Consider the following 24,237-nt stretch of genomic DNA (forward strand, 5'->3'; position numbering starts at 1 on the left):
AACATTCAATATGGACAAGACAAATATAATAAATATTAAATTTTTGCCTCATAGAAACATTAGTACTGAAAAAACAGAAAAAATTTATTTGGGTAGAACAGAGATAAAACATTGTACTAAATATAAATATTTAGGAGTCATTTTTAATAGCAACGGTGACTACATAGTTATGATAAAAGAGAGAATAGACAGAGGCAGGTATATGATGGGGGAGGTCCTAACAATGACTAAACCAAACCAATTAGGCAATTTCACAGTAGAAGCTAGAGTGAAATTATATGAATGCACGATACTCCCATCTATATTAAATAATAGTGAAACTTAGACAACCCTAACAAAAAAGGAAATACAATTATTGGAAGGCTTTCAAAATGATTGCTTAAGGAGATACTAGGTGCACATAGTAAAACCCCACTAATCGCTCTAAGAGTTGAGCTAGGTATAATACCAATTCTTGACAAAATCGATTATAAAAGATTAATGTTATTACAATACATAATAAATTTAGAGCAAGAACGTTTAATGAGAAGATTGTTGTTACAGCAATTAAAATATGGGAGAAAAATTGGGCAAATGAAATCATAGACAAAATTAAAGAATATAAATTAAATATGTTATTCTTATCTATTGGCGCCTTATCAAAAATGAGATGGAAAAAGATGGTAAAAGAAGCCATTCTAAAAAACGTGATAGAAAGGAACGAAGGGGAGGGAGCAACAAAAACAAAATTGAAAATGATTAATATTAATAATTATGGATTAAAGAATTATATGATGTCAATGTCCTATGAAGATCCTTGATTTGTGTTTAAATGCAAGACATGCATGATAGATTTAAAGGCTTACTTTAAAAATAAGTACACTAATGACGGATGTGACTTGTGTAGTGGGGGAGAAAAAGAAGACTTGTTACATCTATATAATAGCCTTGAATATGGGGATATAAATAAAGGGGAGTTCATTAAAGACTGGAAATGTGACGATCCCAAGTTACTTAAAATTGCTTCCGACCACGTGAGGAAATTACTAAAATATAAGGATCAAAGAATAAGATTAGCAGAATTAAATGCTGGAGGTACAAATTAATGGAAATGATGAGATGAACGTTCGCATTCCCAGAATATCCTCGCACCTTCACCAGAAGTGATGCCTTGTGAAATACAAAAGTGGGACAGTATACGATACGATACGATACGATACGATACGAGAGCGCCATCTGTCGTGTAGTTGCCGTAACCATTCTCACAGACTGCCATTCTGCCATTCTCGTGAACTGCATTCTGGTACACTGTGCAGGGTCAACAAGCAGGAAGAAAGATGGCGGTAAGAGCTAATCAAGGGAAGCAGAAACTGGAGTTTCTTGGCCGGTTTTGGGGAGTTTTCGGCGATCCAAAAATAGTGATAGACCGCAAGACGATTGAAAGAACATGGAAGCTCATGGACAAAGTGGTAAAACTGTGTCAGGACCCAAAAGTGAACTTGAAAAACAGCCCTCCATATATTCTTGACATTCTGCCAGATACGTATCAACATCTTCGACTGATTTATTCCAAATACGAGGACCGGTTGCACATTCTGAACGATAATGAATACTTCAGAGTATTTATTGAAAATTTGATTAAGAAATGCAAACAAGCTATTAAATTTTTCAAGGAAGGCAGAGAGCAAATGTACCAAGAGAATTCGCACTACAGACGAAACCTCACAAAAACTTCGCTTGTGTATTCGCACATGTTGTATGAAATCAAAGCCATATTCCCCAATGGAACTTTTGCTGGTGAACAATTTAGAATAACGAAGAGCGATGCTGCTGACTTCTGGAGAAGCTGTTTTGGTGACAGGTAACTGCATTTAACATTTGGAACATAAGTGTGTTAATAATAACAGACAAGCAGTGTGTCTGACATTTTTTGCTATCTTATTTTATATATTAGGCCGTGGCTACGCGACCGGTTCCGGACGAGGAGCCGCTAGGCTACGCGTCCGGACGTCCATCTCACACAGTGATCTTGCGACACGTACACGCATGATTGCGTAACGGGACGCTCTGCTGATTGCCGAGTGTGTGTGTGTGTGCGTGAGAGAGAGAGAGAGAGGGGGAATGTGTTTGTGTGTGTGACTGTGTGTGTATGCGTGAGAGAGAGAGAGAGAGAAGGAGAGCTAGACGTGTGTGTGTGTGTGTGTGTGTGTGTGTGTGAGAGAGAGAGAGAGAGGTAGAGGTGTGTGTGTGTAAGGGAGAGAGAGAGCTGTGCATGTGTGTGTGTGAAAGAGAGAGAGAGAGAGAGCGAGAGAGGACGGATGACGGATGAGGAAGGATAGACGGCAGCAGTGCATATATTGAATATTTTCGGCAATCAGCAGAGCTCTCTGTTGCGCAATCATGCGTGTACGCAAGTCGCGCGCTCACTGTGTGAGTGGATGTCCGGATGCGTAGCTTGGAGGCTAGGCGACCAGTTCCGGACGCGTAGCCACTGCGTATATATTATTAGTAATAACATGTTACTGTGCGTAGCACGTTTAATGATTTACACATTTTTTTAAAGACACAGGATATGAGAACTGTTACACTTAGAGATTTGCCAGTTATATAACTTATGTCGTATGTAAGTGCGAGGTGTACATCGCAAAAGTCCGAATGCATAGCACGACCTACTTATAATAAAAATACCAATTACGCTTTAAAGTTTAATTTACTTTTTCTAATATATATGTTTTCACGGTGTGCATTATTCCATGAGATATTGGGTAATCATTTATTTTCTTTATTGTAGTACTCTCAAGCCATTTCTATTTGTAATATTTGTAATAAGTTTTTAATTAATTCCAAAAAATCAAAGAGCATGTTTTCATGACTGCATTAAATACACCCTCTAGAGAGTCTAGATGGTAATTGACTGTGCAGTCTTGTTATGTGATACAGCCTGCATGTGCATTTTATTATTATGAATTGTTTAACACTGGTTATTAAACGTGTGTGCTTGGTATAGAGGATAATAAGGCACCTTCAACCCATGAATATAGAGTCAAATTGCAGCCAATTATTCTATAGCGCATATACCTGTAAGTATAATATTAGCTGTTGGAAAACCAAGCTGGAAACTGCATGAATTTCACCAGAGTTAGGATTAAGCAGAATAGCCTGATAATAATAACGTAGTGCCATAACATGTATGACAAACTTTATGTATTCATTCGACTATTGGGACGTATATATATATGTACATGCTGCCATGAGGATTCATAAAGTAAATGCTGCAGTGTAGTGTTGCTTTTGAGCAAGACTGGTGTATATTAATGGATTTTGCTTTAGGTTATATGAGAGAAATTTTAAAAATCAGCACTTGCTGATTTTTTACACTTATTTCGATGATTAAACTAAATATTAAACTAGCTTATTTTGTGGTTCTAATGACATTGTGTGTCTTCCTTGCATATGTAAATTGCCTACATACTAGACTTTTCTTATAGTGAATTCCAAGTTTCCAACATTTGTACCCAATTTTCTAGGGGCTGTCAATAACTAGGTTATGATTGACGTGTAGCATATTATATTGGTATAGAAGATTTCTATATGGATTGATGATAAGAAAATGCTAATTCAAGATGAAATTTATACACAGTGTTATGATTTACCTTGCCGAATAATATATCTAAGTACTAATAAATGTGCTAAAGCAATATCATTCCCTTTATTGCAGTAGTACATTATAGATTGAGGAAATTTGTTATATTTTAATAGCCTCAGGTCTAAGTACATAACATACATGTATGATTTTAGCAAGTTATCATCAAATTGAATGAATTATAATCTAGTTCTATTCTGGTCATTCAATCCTATCATCTAATGCATTGTATGCTTCACATGTCGTATTTATGGAATATATGATAAGGCTGGTGTAGTTTTCTTCGGATCCTCATTTTCAGGGTGCGAAATTAACGCGAGTCCGGGGTCAAATACTCCCTGATTTACTGTCGGACTCCCTGATTTGACATATGCAGGAGTCTGTGTGCCTCTCTGAAAATTCTGCTATACTAACTAGTTCGTTCTAAAGCACGGCCTCCGTATTTCGAGCCGGAATTACCGTATTTCTTTGAATTTTCAGCAAATGTCCAAAGAAAATTTGGCAGAAGTGCAACCGCATGAATCTTCAAAATAAGCACATGTATTGTTAATATCTTTAGTTTTAAACTTCAGACTGCGGACTCCCTCTTTTTCCGTTGGACTCCCTTGTTCAAAAGTTAATTTTTACCCCTGCATTTTCCAAGGAAATCTTTCACAAGGTGAAGTTGACACTATTTTCTGATACTATAGAGTTTTATCATAGTTATCATTGTGTTTCAGAATATTGAACTATTTACATGTAGTTTTAAATTGAACTGTAATTTTACATTACAGTAATGGGTGTGTGTGTTTTGTGAATATATGTAAACTAGCGGGATACCCGGCATTGCCCGGGGAAATCAGTGGCGTTACTCAGTTGGTGACCGCTTGGTTGAAAGGAAAATACCCCAAAAAATCCAACTATCTATCTATATGCATCCATCCCATTCCATCCCATCCCATCGCACCACATCCCATCCCATCCCATATCCCATCTCATCACATCCCATGCCATCCCATGCCATGCCATCCCATCCCATCCCATCCCATCCCATCCCATGCCATCCCATCCCATGCCATCGCATGCCATCCCATGCCATGCCATTCCATCCTATACCAAACAGTAAAAAATAATAAGAAATCAAAAGATAAAAGACATTAAAAATAAAAAATAAAAAGTAAAAAATTATAAATAATACATACTAAAAAGGTAGGTAAATGGAAAAAAGGAAAAAAAGGGGGAAAATAAGTTCCCCAGCTACTTGAAACCTGAATCCCGATGTAGGAGACGGATGTTCTAGCGATTAGGCCACTGCGCCAGTAAGGGTATACACTATGGATTCACACGTACGTGATGTTAATCTGCACGCACCGCCATCTATTGATGAATAGAATTTTTATCAATTTTTAACTTTTTAACTTTTTTAAATTGTTGTTTCGGCCAGAACCACCTCCCAAACGTGCGGATTCTGAAAATATCTTTAGTTTTCCTCTAGGCTGCGGAGTTCTCTAGTTATGCGAGTACGGACTAATTCGGCTGAACAACTTTATGTATATAGATACAGCCGTGTGACGTTTCTCCCCCTACCCCATTCAAGAATAGGTGGATTTTAATCTCTTGGTAAGGGTCCGCAGTAAGACACTCCAGATTGATAACTTAGACTATAACCTATGATAACAATAATGTATTACTGCTACTAGCCAATTTTATGACTAGGTTATATGGAGAAAAGATTGCTGTTTTGAGTTTACAGGCACAAGGTTCAGTACTGGCTGTGATGTGAAGTGTGTGTATGTCAATAAAGCTCCTTGCAGTTAGCTGAAGCTCGGTACACGAGTACTGTACAGTGTTTCCCCTGGCCAAAAAGGCCTGTGAGGTGGTAATTTTTTTTGGGTGTGTTTGTGCGTTTTGACGTCCTAGCAAAGCATTCCCCACTCGGAAGATTTGTAAAAAAATGGAGCAATTTGGTGCATTCTAAGCTATTCTGAACGATTTTTGTTTGCGAGGCGGTGTTTTGGACAAATTTCTGTGTGGCGGCTGAGAATTTGAGCGAGGTGGCCCGCCTCGCTCGTGTCAATGCAGGGGAAACACTGCTGTAGCAAATGTGTCAAACATACATGCCTGTAAATTTAATATTCAGGTTGTCATATGCGTTTATTATCTTGAAGACTGACTGATAAGTTAGTTGCATCATTTAAGTTTAGCAGTCCATTGCTAACTTTATGGCTCAGTGGTATCAAGTGATAAGCTGGTTGAACTCACACGGGATTGAGTAGTGGATCTGCAGCCTGTAGTGGCCAGGCTGCCGCCCCCCACATGCATCCATAGATTGCACTCAGCTCCAAAACAAAGTAGCATTTTTAAATACCAATCATTGAGCTGAGTAAACCATAATGTGCTGTATGATGAACCACACCTATTGATTTTGCATGGGGCTTTTCCACGCTTGTTATTAATTAAGTTCATTATTTTAATGAAGGGAAAACAAAAGGAAGTGAACAGCATGTAATCATAAATAATAATACCAATAGCTAATAATAGCAAATGGTGGTATTAGCTCTTGATATATTTTGTATAATTTATGTTATATATATCTTTAATGTATCATTGGAAAAAAGCTTGGAAACCATAAAAACTTGCATTAATTGTTATTAAATTACGTGCAATTCCGTATCTGATATCGGTATGCATATCATAATATACCTTTATTATATATGCTTATATTAGATAAGGACTTGACTACATTATTACGTAGAAATGAATGAATAATCGGTTTATATATAAAATGGTTGAGTTAGGCAAACTGAAAGGGTTGGTTTTTTTATTTTACAGTTCAGTTTATCTATAGAACAAGTAGTGAGTATCGTTTTTTCAGAGGAGGTAACAATTATTATTATTATACTCAGTAATTATAGCTGTCAAGATTTATTTCCTGTATGGCTATATTTAAAGCTCATTTGTGTGATTTTTAAGGTGGTGCTAGTATTTGCAATATATTTAAATGTACAATGGCAATAATTATTCAGGCAGTATGAATAAGATATTATCTCTATTATGCTCAGTCATAAATGAGCCCATTGTTCTGTGATCTATCAAAAACAAAGATTTTTAAAGCTGGGTCCCACATTAAGTACCAGTTTAGTATCTGCTTTTTACTTAGGATTTCTTTCTCTGAATTTTTCTAGCCCTGTTAATGGAATGAAAATGGAGTAAAATCACACAGTTTTGTATATTTGGCATTTGCACCCTACGTTATTTTACATAGTAGTACAGCGTATTGTAAAATCTTGAATCACTTGGAGAAATCGGCCTTTAATCCAGTAAGTGTACATGCACAAATTGTGACAATGACCGCGATTTTGTGGCTTTTCTATGCAGCATTAATCAAATGACATAGATGACGTTGAATTGATAGAGTATCTTTTGAGTACATAATACGGCAGAAGACATTGCACAGTAATGAATCTTATCATTAGTAGTAGTCCATCGCATGCATGCACGCACGCACGCACTCGCACTCGCACGTGATTGATAGACTTTTGATGTTATATTCTGAGGACACAGTCCTGCATAGATTTAGTGCATGGGTGTGTTTGTGTGTGCGTGCAGGTACGTACTTGGCTTTATCCTTATGCTTTTGTGTATGCATGTGTGCGTGTACGTGTGTGTGTGTGTGTGTGTGTGTGTGTGTGTGTGTGTGTGTGTGTGCGTGTGCGTGTGGCGTGTGCGTGGTGTATATGTGCGTGTGTGGGTGTATACATGTGTGCCTGTTGGCGTGTACGCGCATACATGTGGTGGGTTCGGGTGTGCTATTAACATTCACTAAGCATCTCAGGATATTTTTTCCACAGCACGGGGGGCAGATGAAAACCACAAACGGCGTAAACGGCCAAAACGGTCGTGCACAAAACACTTGTGACCGGCGCGGCTAAATCATGAATGAAACGGCGGAAGTCGATGAATGACACTGGCCACTTCTGATTCATACTAACGCCGGGCCCCTCGTAGAGACAGACTAGGCCTGTCATGAATGGCCGTGAGCTTGGCGTTCTGCTTCGCCCTAGACTGTCGCCCGCGCCGTGCTGCGACTGAGTTCTCCCGGTTTGAGAGCTCCCTGCGTGTCTAACGGATGCTGCGTTGTTACGGCGCCGACGCTGCCGCCCTCAGCAGCTGAGTGTAACGGCGGGGAACGATCGCAGACATTACAGGAGTATAGTCAATCAACGGTAATGGCTATGTAAGTCCACGGTGACCTAGAAATCTAGAGCAGGCTGGTGTAAACTTGCGTCTCCCACAGATGAGCGCCAACGAGTAGATTGCAGATTCGTGATCGCGTTTCCTCCGCAGTGTATACCCCCAAGTCGAGATGTTAAGGGAGGGGGAAACGCGCGCGAATGTGTCAGTCTAAAACTTGCTCCTTGATCTGAAGTGGGCCTTTGCCGCGATCGTTCAGGTGAGTATGAAAACACAGATGGTGTGTGTTCGTGTGTGTGTGTGGTGGGGGTGAGTAAGTCCAGTGTATATGCATTGCAGCTTGCAGTTTCCTGTTGACACTTCTAGCAAACCCAACCGTAAGGATTAGCACACGACTGACTGCAATAAACCATTGAATGACGCGGGGAGAGAATTATACTATACTACATTATACCCTATGTTATATATATGTCTATATCTACAACAGTTGCAGTAACAGTCACATATGGAATGTATAATATAATATCAGGAGTGAATAATAATAGATCTATATAGATCTAGAACAATAATCTAGATAGATCTAGAATAATAGTCTAGATAGATCTAGAATAATAACCTATATAATTATACGCTCCTGCTAATATGTACAGTAGTAGTGTATAATAATATTAGTTTCAGCTGTTAGTGACGTATGTTGGAAACACATTGGCCAGTTGTCACTGTTGCATCCAGTGGGAAATTACAACAGACCGAAATTTGCACGGGCAGTAAATGAAGCTGATCCGTCCGTGAAGCACACGAATGCGTCCACGGAGCTCTCCGCACCATGGTATTGCGACCAGCTACTATACGGCAGCTATTCTCCTTCCCTTCCTCTAACTACCACCACTGATTTTTTTGCGACACGAGCCATTCGGATACCACTTGAAGTAAACAATATATAATATTGCTGCGATACCATAGCCAATGGTGTGGTGCCATTCTTATTTTTTTTTATTCTCACACTTTACGGTTTCAACTGTCGAAATATTTGCGCGTGGCAAGCCCTTTCCAGTGTTCCACGCATAGTTTGAATTATGCTTGCTATCATTTCCTGGTTCAGAGAGGAACTGCGTTTGTAGGTGCAGTAAAACCTCTGCCAGGTGTACGTACGTTCAGTCGTTTTACTACGCTGTGTGCGTGTACACTGTACAGCATGCCTTCCTGATTGATAGCACTAGCAGTTTATTTGATTTGGTAACGGCCTGAAAATTAATTTCAGTTGCAAGTTGAATAAACGCAGACTGTAGAACGTTAGAAATTGTAATGTAAAGCAGTTTGTTTAGAGCATTTCACAGCCGATCAAAGGCCACATGAAAACCGAAAGGCATCGGTATTGGACCTCATTGAGGTACATGTAAATTTAATTTTAATGTTAATTTGTGTTTTTCACAAGTAAATAATTATTTTACCCACGAACCCTGATGTTCGGAAAGGCAGTGCACTACGAATTTTATGGCATGTGGCAGTGTACCTGTGGCAGAGCGAAGGGCTATAGTTCTAGAGCTAGGTGACGTTATGTTGCGAGTTTACTCACCGAACACAGAGCACGGATGATTGAGTCTGTCACTGCAGGATGTTGGAGGAGTCGTGGGCGAGCGCGAGATTATGTAATCTCTATTATGTACTCTTGATGATATTAGTCATTGTGTCAAGTTTTAATTTGGTTTGCATAGTTAGGTGGAGTACGGAGGCCGCGATCTGCGCCTAGAGCCAATGCATGGCCAGCCTTTGCATATTTTTATGTGTGCTTGTTTGCGTGCGTGCGTGCGTGCGTGCGTGCGTGCGTGCGTGTGTGTGTGCGTGTGCGTGTGCGTGCATGTGAGTGTGTATGCGCGTGCGTACATGTGTGAATGTGTACGAACGTGCATGCGTGTGTGCGTGCGTGTTCATGCGTTTGTACATGAATAAATGTAGCATACGTGGTTCTTTTCGCAAACATATGCCGATCATAATATAAATGATACTTGCTGTATATGTATGAATTAATAATATGTGTTTAATTATTTATTAGTTACAGATATCATTGAAATGTAAATGAGAGTTAGATGTGTTAAAACTACCTGAATAAGTGCTGTGTATATCATGGTTCTTTCATGAGTCACTTTACTAATGAAATTTTTACAGTGAAATGTATTCAGACCATCAGGTCGTTTTGCACAAACCATGCTATTTTCATGTTATTAGCTCATGTGTCTTTCTTACTGCAAGACACAATATTTGGTTTCCATCAGTGTCTTCTTCCACTTTCCTCATGGTTTGTGCACGGCGGTCTGTGTTGTGTAGTTGAAGCTGTGTATATTGAAAAAAAATTAGATAATGGACAGAGAGAGACTCACATAATAAGTTTGTTGTCAAGTACCGTATTTCACGTCTTGTAGGGTGCATTTTATTTCTCAGAAAATGCCAAAAACCAGTCTGCATCCGATATATGCTAAAAGTCACGATCAGTGAGGATTTTGAGCTGAAATTACATGTTCAGGAGTATACCGTAACCAATATCATACGTCTATGTGTTAATAGTAAGCAGGAACGGAATATCCAAGAATACTGTTGCGTAAGTTTGTATGAGATAGTTGTGAAAAGCTTCACTAGTGCTGTGTTTAGATATGATTGTTATAGCTACAAGAGGTATGTTAGTCGCATAGCAGAATAACATACAGTATATACTAACCAATGCTCACTCATAGTACATACATCAGGGCTGCCAACATTGGGTGATAGGCGAGAGTGAGATGCGAGGGAGCGAAGCGACAGAGTGGGGGATGGGTGTGGGAGGCGGGTTTCCCCCTCCCACGGTAGGGAGCTTTTGCATTTTATAACTTTAATTTGTGCAATTCGGTGCATACTAAAGTGACTGTTTTTAGATATTGTAAGATTTTTTTTGCTGTGCGTGAGATATTTCAGCGTTTTATTCATGAAGAGATATTCATGCGTGAGATATCTCAGCATTTTTTTGCTGTGCGTGAGATATTGTAAGATCAGCGTGAGAGCGTGAGATTTGGTCAAAATGCGTGAGTCTCACGGTCAATGCGTGAGAGTTGGCAGCCCTGCATACATGATATACATAGTATCAGTATATACATGCTCATTAGTGGTATGAAATACTGGTATCTGCTAGGTAAAAACAAGTTTGCGGCCTCATTTCTAGTGATCGTATACCTGGTAGTGAGGAAGGATATTATACAGTCTACTCTTCGGCGACTATTACTTTCTAATTGCACATCTGATGTATCGGAGAATCTTATCTGCAGCAAAGTGCAGTATATATAAATAACACATGATTTGTGAATCGTTAGTAAGTATAACGTGTACATTCTCATTGCAGAACAATAGTGCCATGGAAAATATTTCGCGAGACACTGGATCAAGTACATCCAATAAGCTCGGGACTGGAGGCGATGGCTCTAAAGTCCACAATAGACCTCACTTGCAATGACTACATTTCTAATTTCGAGTTTGATGTGTTTACAAGGTGCGTGCTAATATACATGAGTGAGTGTCGGCAGTGTTTGCCATAGAGCAGAAAAAGCTGTAGGCCTGCAGGGCCTATTGCTCCTAAAAGCTGCAGGCCCGCCAGCAAAGCTGTAAGCCCGCCAATTTTGGAGCAAATTACAGTAATAAAACAGCATATCATGTTCTTCCTTGTGTTTATTAGTCATTATCAATGTCCATAATCATAATCCCCAGGGTTCTCCTAGCTTTTTCATTATATCATGGGGGTGCTGCTCAGTGCTAGGGAGGTCCGGGGGCATGCCCCCCGGAATATTTTTGAATTGTAGAAGCTCTGAGATGCAATCTGGGACACTCTGTGTGTAAATTTGAAGCACTGCATGTGAGGTGAAAATGTTTGTTTTGCATGGGCAAAGCCATCGGAAAATTCAAAACAACAATGGAATAAAAATACCAAAATGTAGGGGTGAACTTGCTGGTTTGCTGGTTCCAAATCGAGTTCATCACTCATAAATCAGAAAACCTGACATATACCAGAGTTGGAAATAGCACCAGTCCCATAGTCCCTGACTGGTAACTTTTCAGCAGGGCTGGCTACTTTTGGAGCAGGACTGGCTAATTTTCAAGAAAATTACTGTAGCTTATATTGCGGATTTAGAAATTTTTTTAATCAGGACCGGATGGAATTTTTGTCTTATTTCCAACACTGCATATACATACCAACTATACTGGTACTGTAAATCTTCTTATATCATTGTACTCATTTGTATTATGTAGTTTTACTATTGACAGCTTTACAATACTGTTCTGGATCTGACTTACCATTTGCCTTTGGCCATGTCCACTGTTTGTATTTTGTTATTGTGGGTTCTACCCCTAGTGTTATGTACAAAAAATACAATGGCAGGAGTGGTCGGTAAGTGTACCAGTCTACTCTACCTCGTGTTAGACTGGGTTACCTGCCTCGTAATAATGCCGTTGGAAATTAATTCACGATTTAATTTACGATTAAGATTTCTTGATGAGCTAGAAAACACTCAGATTTGAAGTATGAAAGAGAAATGGGTTCTACACTGTATTATGACAGGTCGTGAACCATGAAAATGTCCTGATTACCCTGTGGTTGTGATTGTGCGGTGAACAAAACGTTTGTAAGGATTGTTTATCAAAGTCGTATATGCCATTTAAGCGATGAGCCAGTTTATCTGAGGCCCTGATAAAGCGGTGACCACTGTACCATCTTATTATCTCACTCATGGTAGTAGTGACTACTTTAATGCTAAGAATGTGGTGCCCCATGTTTTTCAGGCTGTTCCAGCCGTGGGTGAGCCTGTTACGGAACTGGAATCTCCTGGCTGTCACCCATCCTGCTTATGTTGCCTTCCTCACGTATGATGAAGTGAAGGCGAGACTGCAGAAATACATCAACAAACCAGGAAGGTGTGTTGTTGTGCATGTGTGGTGTGTGCATATGTACATCTGTGAGCATGTCGGTTAGGGGTGCACCGGATCTGAACTTTGTGCCAGAATCGTAACTTGCAGGAGATAAACACGACAAATTTGGCCCCCATGTCGTGTGAAATTACTTGACCTGAATAAATTAGCCTTAGCAGCCAATTTTTAGGCACAGCACTTGTGACTGCTGCTTTTAGTTCAAAAGAAATTCTATCTCAACAGGGTGATTATATATATATATATTCAAGGGAACATCTAGTACAATAAAGCAGGTAGTACAATTCTAAAATTATAATTGCATGGCAGTAAGATTTTTTTAGTGACAACTCAAATTGGAAAAATGCTCTGATTTTGGCTGACTGTTTATGAAGAGTTTCTGCCGTTACCGAAACTCTGAGAAAGTTGTGGTTCTGGTTAGGCTGTCTGGACAGATTCAAGATCCGGCACACCTCTAGTTAATTATGAGCGTGCAACATGTGATTTCCTAGGTACCTGTATGTGTATAATTGGAATGAGTTGCACATACATAATTAGCTGATTCGTAATTTTATTCACAATCTATTCAATTTTCAAATTAAATTCGCAGTCTACATGCCAGAAACTGCAACGTGATGCCGTGCTTCCTACATATTCCTTCCAAATGCGGTGTGGTAACTTTGTGTAGGCAATAACATCTACACAAGCTGTAGTTAGAAACAGTAGAATTATTTTACCTATTTAAATGTACAACTTAGCATGCCAGTACCTGTGTCCTTAAAGTGAATTTCACCCATTTGTAGACAACAGTTGCTGTAAACTTGCACACAATCTGGCTTCGTTACTCTAATCATTGCAATGCGTTGGTATCCTTCAGCTATGTCTTTCGGCTCAGCTGCACACGGCTGGGTCAGTGGGCCATTGGCTACGTCACAGCAGACGGCAGCATCCTACAGACCATTCCCCAGAACAAGTCGCTGTGCCAGGCACTGTTGGATGGCTACAGGGAGGGCTTGTACGTCTCTTCATCTGCTTAGTGATTGCGCGAGTTTGTGCTCTCCTGAAGTACTTACACGGTGCATGCAGAATCTAAATGATTTTATGCAAATTAAGCCGATGTAAAGTCATTGAGTGCTTAAAAATGGTTTTATCTGCGTAATCCTAACTCATACAAATATTTTTTACGAACTTCCTACAGTTACCTGTACCCAGATGGCAGGCACATGAATCCAGACCTAAGTTGGGCTATACAGGAGCACCCTGAAGATCACATCAAAGTGTCGCAGGTTGGTGCTTATTTCATACTCCCCCGTGATCGTATTATCACGCATTCACACTTTGCCATGAATCTCTTCCTTCGGAAATGTATAATTCTTGAAATTTCAAGCAAAATCGTCTTCCGAGAAAAGTCCTCAGTAGAGGTTTCAGTTTGGCTCGAATTACTGTTACACTGACACAGTTTGTGTTATTGGTGCATGGGTACTTGACTGATTATATAAATTTCCGTAGACACCCATGGCCTATCATAAATAACTCTTGACTAGAACCATGAAAGTTTTTCAATGCCTAAGATGGAAGGGTGTATTTCTCTTGCAGTCATCTCTACCACGCATTGCTGCCCTCGCAAGCATTGCATTCTCCCACACGCGTCGATATTAAGGTCAGCAGTCGTGTCCTGCTACGCATGAACCTGTTCCAGCGGTCTGTCTCTTTATGGCTAACTGGATGTTTTGTGGCTTTTTGCAGGAGCAGTACGACCTGTACTTGGAGATGGGCTCAACGTTTCAGCTGTGTAAAATCTGCACGGAGAATGACAAGGACATTCGCATCGAGCCCTGCGGTCACCTGCTCTGTACTCCATGTCTCACCGCGTGGCAGGTACGCCTACACACGTGCGAGCGTCCAATCGTCGCTCGCGCAAATCGAAAGAAACAATAGGTTTACCAATCGTTATGTTATCGTGGCACCAGTAATGATAATAATCTCACTTAACCAGAGTGTTAGCTAGGTTTGTGAAAGCAGGCGTCAAACGTTCAACCCAATAATTTTTTTTTACACAAATTTTACAATCCACGATCCAATATATATATATATATAATGTAGCTTTATAACAAGTAAAAAAAAAAAAATGAAAATCATGCACATCAAATTATTCATTGCAATAACTGCATTGGGCCATCAGCAGTAAAAAATTTGACCACCAGTCTATTAGAAAAGGCGACGAGACGGCGCGCCATCTCGCTCTCCGCTCCTCTTACCGACACGGGTTCTCGTAGGATTCGGAGGGGCAGGGCTGTCCGTTCTGCCGAGCGGAGATCAAGGGCACGGAGCTGATCGTCGTCGATCCGTACGAGCCACGCGCCTGCTCCCGTCGCTGCATGCCGGAGAAGGACAGCGGCAGCAGCTGTAACAGGTCGCTGAATCTCATCGACCTGGACGACGACGATTCTTCGCTAGAGGTGCGCTAGAAGTCGGCTACAGCCGCGTCGCTCTGGTTTCGCGCCGGGGAGGTGGGGGGTGGGGTATTGGCGTTATACCACAACCTAACAGTCCAGGGAAGCCGACGTCAATGGTAACCTCGTTAACTGGTTATTGAGCGGAGTTCTTGGCAGTAGGCGGAAGCCCGTGCTAAGCTCTCCTCTCAGTTGTTGGGCTTGATGTGGGATGTCATTGGTGTCGGAGCCATCCGACGTGCTGTGTAGTAAAAGCACACTTCAAACTTTGTATGAGCAGGCCCATTTGTACAAATTTAATGCCGTCACTGTGGAACATGGCTTAGAAACTACGTTTTTGCGCCATCGTTTTACGTGCATGTGCCAATTTGGGTGCGTGTTTATCATGTTTTAACAATTTTATGTTGAAAATGCAGCATTAATTAAATTTTTTTTAATTTTTAGGATGTAAGTTGGCTGCCATCTACTGTCAGCAGTATTCATACACTATCCTTATCTGCACCATTGACCGATTCAGTGAGTTGGTCATTGATGTTGTTATGGTCTTAATACGTGTCAGTTTGTGTAGGCACAGCAATGCCGAATTACCCAGTGTGATAATTTGACTCTTAAGGAAAACAAATTTGCACTGATAGCAGCTATTCTCACATATTTTGTTTGGCGCTGCGTCGTTTTTAATAATTGTAATTCAAATTCTACAACACTTTTAATACTTTAATTAAGTGAATTTGTCGTGCGTGATGCGTTACCAACGCGGGTGATGACTCTCGCGCGTTGATTCCGCAGCACAGCCCCTTCGTATCGCCGGGTAACAGTCCGATGGCCAGTCGCCGCAACGTAGACCTTCACCACCAGAAGCCCCCGCCCGTCCCTCCACGCCGACTGTCACCGACAGTGTCGCCAACCAGTTCGCCACATATCAGCAGACGCCAGCCGCCGGCGCCGCCAACCGACGAGGCTCCACTATTACAAGGTTTGCCCGTTTTCACGCGTGCGCGCGTTGCCGATCGCAGCTTTCGACTGCGGCTTCCGGCCGCGTGTTACGAACGTGGCTTCCAACGTCGTTTTAAGCGGACCTCTTGACCTCGATTTAAGCGGTCGGTCTTCGTGACGTCATTCTAAGCGGTCTTCTTGACGTTGTTTTAAGCGGTCTTCTTGACGTCGTTTTAAGCGGTCTTCTTGACGTCGTTTTAAGCGGTCTTCTTGACGTCGTTTTAAGCGGTCTTCTTGACGTCGTTTTAAGCGGTCTTCTTGACGTCGTTTTAAGCAGTCTTGACGTTGTATTAAGCGGTCTTTTTGACGTCGTATTAAGCGGTCTTTTTGACGTCGTTTTAAGCAGTTTTTTTGACGTCGTTTTAAGCAGTCTCCCTGACGCCTCGCGCCGCCGCCAATCCGCCGTTTGCTTGTTTCCGCAGAGAGGTGCAACTCGTTGCCGACCACGTCTACGGCGGGCGGCGCATCGGCGGGCGGCTCGTACGCCGAAGTGCGGCATGCGGCGCACGCGCGGGTTGTAGCCGCTACCGCCGCCGACCCGCCGCCGCTACCGCTCAGCCGCTCGTCCGACGTCGCGCACGGCCGCGGCCGCTCGCCGGACGCCTTCCACCACGCGCGAGGTGCTGACACGCCGCCCGCCCTGCCGCACGCGCGCTCGACGGACCCCCCGCCGCTGCCGCTGAGTCGCGGCGGCGGCAGCGGCGGGAGCGAGCAGCAGCACGGCATGGTGAGAGTCAGCGAGCCGCTGCACTCCTACAACCAGGCACTGCTCCCCGTCCTTCGCTCGGCGGAGCACGGAGAGGTGGCGCCGCCTGTGCCCGTGCCGCGGACACGCACACTGGAGGCTTCGACGACGCCGCCGCCCGTACCTAGTCATCCCAGTAGGACGAAGTCGCCCCCTATTGGTTCACAGTTGAACTATGCCGAGATCATGCCAAATACAGCAGACGAGTTGCATGCGGGAGACAGCAAGACTGGTATGATAGCTAGTTCTGGCTGTTGTTATTGTTGTTGTTGGTGTTGTTATTTGTTTTTGTCATTGTTTTAGCATAGCCAAGTAAATCTTTAATATCTCTTGTAACACTGTTTAGTGTCTGTCGTGTAATTTCTCTGTTTTTAATTCAATCTCTTATTGACGTTGTGAATGGATACACAAGTTGCAACCATATTAATTATTCACTAACAGCAAATTATTCCCATCCATCAAGTTTACACATCTTCAGTCGATTAGACCAGCATGATTCATCTTCGTATTGCCATCAACAGATGTTAACTCCACAAGTATGACGAGTCGACCACCTCCGGTGCCGCCCTCCAGTACAAAGCCTCACAAGGATCGAGATTCCAGTGGCCACAGCACCTCTCCATCGCTGCAGCTGCTTTCGCCCAAATTGTACGTCATCTGTTATGATAATCGGAAACACTGTTGTGGTTGAAATGCAGTTGGAATGTGCAGCAAGGAAATTGTGTCAGTCGGTGGTTATATGTGTGTGCGTACGGGAAAATACGTAGCCAAGTACAGTATAATTGTACGCTTATTTAACAACAGAACGGTGTCAGTATTAAATTTCCGTGTTGTTGTTATAGGCAACAACAACATTTTAGAATCGTGCTATCATTTATGCTGCTCTGTTGCACACTGTTCACATTTAATATTATTTTTCACTCTTGTAGTAACATGAAATGTGTACGGTCTCAATGTTGCAATTTTATGCGATGCTGATTTGATTTGCATTTGATTTGGTTTGATTTCGCTCATTTAATACTGGCTCCAATGGTTGTAGTAAATTTTAAAAAAACCAAGTAAATAATCAGGGATTAGAATTTTCCACGGATTTGCAGATACCAGGTCCATTTCTGAGATCAGTGCAAATTTGTAGAGAATGGGGCAAGATTTTGAGACAAGAAGTAGGCCTACGTCGCATATGACTGTCAATGTCAGCTATTACGAAATCGGATTGAAGTTGCATGACAGTGTCAGGGAGCCGCTTGGCTAGATTGGTAAAACTACAGAGTGATAAAGTTTGGGTGCAGGCGCATACTATTTGTTGTCACAATTTTCTTGTTCACGTATAGTTTCACAGTCTTCATCCTCACCGCTGTATGTTAGTGTAGCTTCAATCATCGCCAGTGATATCGGTTTCTGGTCATTGTTTCGAAGGGTTTTCTGCGTTTGAACTTACGTGTTTTGTAAGTAAATTCATCGCTGATGCTCATAGATGTTCATTCAATCCTTTGCTTGCAGGTGTCAGCAGTCGATTGCTGGCAGAATGCAGAACGCAGACCTAGAAAACAACAGTGATAATGAGATGGAGGCAAGAGGATCGTACGAAAACATCAATGTGAACTATATTGCATGCCTAACAGCCGAGGGCTACGCTCAAGATGTAGCGACTAGAGCACTCGCAATCGCACGAAATGACCTGAAGATGGCGCAAGATATACTTCAGAACTTTGTCTTGAAGAAAGTGTAGGATTGTGGCTCGTCGTCGTAAGGGAGCAAGTAGGTGACGTGTCGGTTTTGGAAGTGGTAGGTGATCGCGTATTTTTTCGGTAATCATTTAAGATTGTTGTAATTTATTATTACGCTGTGCTCTTTTTTCCAACACGTGTCGAAAAGTGTAATTTGTAAATTTCTGAGGATTTGCGGGGGTGTGTTGCCACTGGTTGTTGTACCGCAAGCAGCTGCATGTATTGCGAAAGTCCCCGCGTGCATGTTTTAACAAGCACGACGATGCTATGGTGGGTTGCTCGAGATCAGAACCGTAATAGCGATGGGAACAACATCAACGTGGGCATTGTTATGTTGCATTCACACACAGGAAGCCTTTCGGCTGCTACTATGCAACTGGGAAAGGAATGGATGAACAAAACGAGAAAGATCATGTACTTGACCAATTACAGAGTCCCGGGGCCGTGAGATCACGTATTTCCGTATTTTATGTGGAGCCTAATAAGGGTTGTTCACCATTAATGGATCTGTTAAATAGGCACATGCTGATCTCACATGGTTTTGCACTCAGTAAGGGTCTCTGTGTGCAAACGTTCCGTTTGCTGGTGATAGTAATACCACCTCTGTTCTCCTACCTCGTTTGTCACATTACCTATTCCTACTTAGTAAATGTGCAAGTGTCTCCCTCTGCTGAGGAAAACGAATGTAAATGGTAACTATATCTCCCCATGTATGCAGTGAATTAGAGGAGGGGATTGCCGATTGTATTGTTGTTGTAGGGGTGGAGTCTGTCATAAAAAAAACCGATGTTGTAATCGGAAGATATATATGCCATCAGAGTTCCCTGTATGCTATATACATACATTTGATCCCTTAAGAGTCGCCACTAGGTGGCGGTGATGGTCAACAAACCGGCTTGCATTTATATGTACCGGGAAGTTGCTGATAATTTGTAATGAGAAGATGGCACAGTAGTGCCTATTTCATGTGTGCAAATAATCAATATACTGACAGTTATATAGTTTCAAGCTAGACTAGTGTGTCCACACAGTACGACAGAACCTGCAAACAGTGCTGTTCACAGCCATTCACGTGATGAGCATAAGCCTTCTGTCCAGATGAAACTGCTAATACATTTGAGCAAGGTCTTTTAAATGCTGTAAAAAACGTGATGGAAAACATGGGAGAAAACGATCATTTTTATCTCATTGTAGGGGATCAGTACAATGATAATAGTAAATTTTCATCTTGTGTTACTTATCGATATATATATGTGTGTGTGTATATACGTATACATATATATACAGCTCAGAATTGCATGGTTTGTGGACTGAAATTAGTTATTAACCTAGCATGACTGGACCATGGTGACGTAGATTTTGCTACTGTGTCATTTCTCTCGACGACTCCGTGCATGAATTATGTAAAATCGTTGGTGTATATTACTACTGTATATTTTCAAGACAGGCGTTTGTAAGATAACGTAGGAAAGAGCCTTGTGCGGCCGTATGTTGTGCAGCTGTGTACAGGAGTATCTCCCTATTCATTGCTAGTGTGGTGGCGTGGTGGCCGGCAGGGGACGTGCATCACTGCCTAGTAATGCGGGACGAAAACTCGCAGGTCATTGTAAAGTTCCCCCCTGCAAACCAAGATGTGTTTCCCTGTGCCAAGATATGTTGACATTAAAGTTTATAGTGACTCGTAGCGTTTCGTCAGTGCATGACGCATTGTGTGTGTCGTTGTCGTCGTCGTTCAAGAGTTGCTCCCGATGTCCTGTGATCTCGTTTCGTCACCAGGGGGCGGTAGAAAAGCTTTGCGCGTTGTGCAGCACTCGTGTCTCGTGTCGCTATAGCTACGATACAGTCGATTCGGCTGAATGATGAATGCTAGATGTTCACCGACTCTCTTCAGGTTTCGTCTTGCGGTGGTACTATTTATAGGTAGGCGTGATATACCCCCCCCCCTCGATCCTGGTCCTTGTTCCATATATAGGTAATAGTGCTGATCGTTGGAAGTACTCGAAAGCGTGAGTGGGTGCAGCCTAGACTGACGCCGCTAGTTCCTGTGACTGAGCTGACATGGTTTCCAACGACTTATGGAGTCAGTCTCTGTGGTGACTCTGGGGGTGGAATTAGAAGTGGTAGTGATTCCCCGCTACATGCTGCTGTTAGCTGGTTTACTCGGGGGGGGGGGTAAAGGTAGGTGGAGGGGGGTTGTTTGCTTAGTGGTAACTCGAGTCGAGCGGAGTGTGAGTATTTCAAGTTTAGGAGTTCATGTCACTGCTACGTGACGGGTCTTTGTTTTAGAGGGTATCGATCCCGCGCTAGAAGTTACCTAGACACTGGTTACTAAATAGCAGTGTTGTAGGTCTCGAGGCCGGTTTCTTTGGTCTCGGCCTTGGCCTTGGCCTCGGAGTGCAATGACTCGGACTCGGACTCGGACTCGACTCTGACTCGAGGGCCACTACATCTGTACATAACTGTACATATTGTAAATCACGCAGTTTTACAAGAAATTTAAACTAAAACTGTCTACACTAAATTTATGCGACTAGCTGTTTATTCACATTGATTTTTGCAAGTGAGTGCTGTGGTGCTTAGCCTATAAGAATCTCGGTGTTGTTGAAGAGTTTCGCGGCGGCGTGTGGGTGGGGGGGCTGGGGGGGGGTCGGGCTTTGGGATGGGGGTTAGTTGCCGGGAGAGGAGGGGGTGTTGGGTTGGAGCTGTCGGGGGGGTGGGTGGTGGACGGGGGGAGTGGGGAGGGTGGGGGGTGCGGGGTGGGGGCGAGGCCAGGTATGGCATTGGGAGTGCGGGTTTGGTGTGGCTACAATGAGTGCAGGGGACTCGTGCATCTTGTCTACTTATTTTAATTGTTACCTGACAATGTCGCCACCTTGAAATTTTATAAAGAAATTTACGACTCACGTTTTAGGTTTCAAAGTGTAAGGGTTTTGGGTGTCGAAATTATAGGTTTAGGAAATCTTTTTATCAAAACCGTGTTTGGACTCGGACTGCGACTCGGGGGGGGGGGGGACTCGGACTTGGACTCGGGGGGGGTGGGTGCGGACTACAACACTGCTAATTACCCAGGATGGCGTATTACTTGCAGTATGCAAATCTGCTGTGGTGAAATGGCTAGTACGGTTACCGATTACTTGTACTTGTTGTAGATCGTGGCATCGTCGTAGCAAATGTTCAACAGTATTTGTTATTGATCATAAGTGGCGTCGTTTTGTTTTTTCGTAATACGTGAATCCGAGTTGTATATATTTGCCAAAGTGGGACATTTTCCTAACTTTTATAGGCGTGTTTCGTGCTGAGAGGCCTACTGGTGCTAATGGGACAGACAGAGACAGACAGACAGACAGACAGACAGACAGACAGACAGACAGACAGACAGACAGACAGACAGACAGTTAACGCATTGCTTCATCTGTTTTGTTATTTATGATGAGTCGACACGTAGTCGCAAGTTTGATTCCTCTAGTATTTCTGACCAAGCAGTAACACCATTATTTTGAAAGTTTTTCTAATTTGAAAGACGTTAGTATAGAATCTATTATGTGTGTGTGTGTGCATGAGTACGTGCGTGTGTTCGTGCGTGCGTGCATGTGAGCGTGTGTGTGTTCGTTCTTGTCCAGCGTGCACGCTATAGTTTGTCAAATCAAATCTTTCATCTAGGTTTCGGGAGGGTTTCAGTGCGCATGCGCATTGCTTGGCAACCTCTGGGTGGCACCCGTTTGAATCGTTCAGACAGTGTGATCAAAGCGTTGTGCTCCAGGAGCCAGGCATGTTTGGTATTGAACTGCCATCATCAGTCATCTTTCTTGAGTGGTACCGCCTGCCAAATTCATGTGCTCCACACTACTGGCGGGGAATAGGCCCTATAAAGCTAACTCGAGTCGCTTTCTCTTGTCACCGTGCCACATTATCCCACATCAGGAACATGTTTAAATGTGCTAGTTTGATTGTGTCGAATTCGAACAATGCATCTAGTCTTGCGCAGGTATATCTTGCAAAGGTGAAATTGGTAACGCGAGTAAGTAACACAGTAAAGCGAACCTTGGTTGCGTTGCGTAGGCGCTGAGCAACAGCAGCTGAATCGACAGCTGTTGTACCACGGCAATCCTGAATCACTGACTACTGTCGCTGTGCTTGGTGCATGTCATCACCACGGTAAGCGTGACCTTGTGACGACGTCACCTTCGCCACCAGCTCGACCCTCTAGCTTATAATGATGTTATCACCACTGAACTATCACATTTGGAATAGCAGTCGGGCAGATTTCCTTACTTTGGATAATTTAACATTTAAAGTAGCTTTTAGGCAGCCTGAAGTGCCTATAACGTACTGTGTAACGGTAAAGATGTCGCCGCGCAGTCTCGGTCCGCCGTCTGTGAGCGTCCACTGAATACGCATGTGATGGACGACGCTGAACACTGCGGCTACCCGCGTCGACGTGGCTGTGAGGAGTGAGTGAGGGCGGAATCATTGCCAGGCAGTACTGCCGACGTTCTCCTGCTCGATGGAACTTCTGCACGCACACGTGTTCCTGATCGACATCGATATCTATATCTCACGTCTATATCGATCAAGTCAACGGAGTGAATCGTAACCGGTAGCTTACTGATAAACGTAGTCGTAGGAGTAGTAGTAATAGTATTAGAAGCAGCAGTCGTAGCTCTTATGAGGTAGGACATTTTCACTGGTATTTCTGTGGGAAAATTGAATGATATCGGGATGTCATAGCTGCACAAATTACTTGAATACGAAATGATTCGTCTCACGCGTCTGTTTTGCACGAATTACGTTGATTATATTTTCTTACTCTACCAGTAAATACCGTTCTATTTTCTAGATCCGCGGTACTGGCACGTGAGTTGAACAGTAAATGATTGAATACTGAATTTGCCACTTCCACACCCCCTCCACACAGCCACATTTGCCATCTCCATTACTATGTATCGCTCTCTCTATATTAGAAGGAAAATGCTCCTGCGTCACCAAAGATCCACGTTTCTGCTAGCTGCCTAGTATGATCGTTATGTGCATTCACATCGCGGTAGGTCATTTAGGGGAATTTCATGCACCAGTAGAGATACCTTTGCCAGGTATTTTCCGGCTCACGAGCTCCGTCTTTCCCCGCTGATCAGACTGCGTAGAGGTCGGGAAGGGTAACTGGGATCGGAAACATCTATTATCCCGTGAAATTTCATATAACCTACGCGGCATCTGTGTCTTAATTAGCGCCAGTTTCATTGATCTGGTTTAGTCATATCGTCGGGGCCAACCTTCCGTTACGTCACATTGTATCACGCGTACGCTAAAGGTAATACGATGGTGTTAACGTTACGCTTGTTTGGCTGGAAAACAAGTTGGCGGAGCATCGTATAAATCCTGTGCTATGAAGCCCTTTCGTCGTTTCACTGACACTGGTTTTTCGTCGTCTGACGCGCTGAAAGCTCGACGAAATATTTTTCTGCCCTTCACTATGTCTGTTTGGACATTACGTTACACTTGGCGTGCGTGTGTTGCGCCTTATCGCATGGAGCACGTCAGGGGAAGGAAGCCCTTTGCTATGCCTGTCTGGACATTGGGTAACACTTGGCGTGCTGCGCCTTA

The 24,237-nt window shown here is 42.7% G+C and overlaps 1 protein-coding gene across 1 annotated transcript; it reads left to right on the forward strand.

Moving 5' to 3' along the window:
* The first annotated feature begins 1,316 nt into the window (after nucleotides 1-1,316).
* Nucleotides 1,317-20,794, forward strand: LOC106821416 (E3 ubiquitin-protein ligase CBL-B-B-like). Its single transcript, XM_014826204.1, has 13 exons — nucleotides 1,317-1,840; nucleotides 11,163-11,309; nucleotides 12,596-12,727; nucleotides 13,596-13,733; nucleotides 13,917-14,004; nucleotides 14,465-14,596; nucleotides 14,995-15,177; nucleotides 15,616-15,687; nucleotides 15,958-16,144; nucleotides 16,587-16,784; nucleotides 16,899-17,141; nucleotides 17,431-17,557; nucleotides 18,410-20,794. Exons 1-13 carry the CDS (start codon nucleotides 1,317-1,319, stop codon nucleotides 18,636-18,638), a joined length of 2,400 nt encoding a protein of 799 aa, XP_014681690.1. The 3' UTR covers nucleotides 18,639-20,794.
* Nucleotides 20,795-24,237: the final 3,443 nt, after the last annotated feature.

Source organism: Priapulus caudatus, unplaced genomic scaffold (genome assembly GCF_000485595.1).
Source record: "Priapulus caudatus unplaced genomic scaffold, Priapulus_caudatus-5.0.1 Scaffold72, whole genome shotgun sequence".
In the NCBI taxonomy this organism is placed as follows: domain Eukaryota; kingdom Metazoa; phylum Priapulida; class Priapulimorpha; order Priapulimorphida; family Priapulidae; genus Priapulus; species Priapulus caudatus.

What these genes read in the sequence shown, in the direction of transcription:
- LOC106821416 (XM_014826204.1), top strand. Translation starts at nt 1,317, where the DNA reads ATGGCGGTAAGAGCTAATCAAGGGAAGCAGAAACTGGAGTTTCTTGGC. An exon ending in GAGTTTGATGTGTTTACAAG is followed by an intron (nt 11,310 to 12,595) that starts GTGCGTGCTAAT and finishes CATGTTTTTCAG; the next exon opens with GCTGTTCCAGCCGTGGGTGA. An exon ending in CGCCTTCCACCACGCGCGAG is followed by an intron (nt 16,785 to 16,898) that starts GTGCTGACACGC and finishes GCATGGTGAGAG; the next exon opens with TCAGCGAGCCGCTGCACTCC.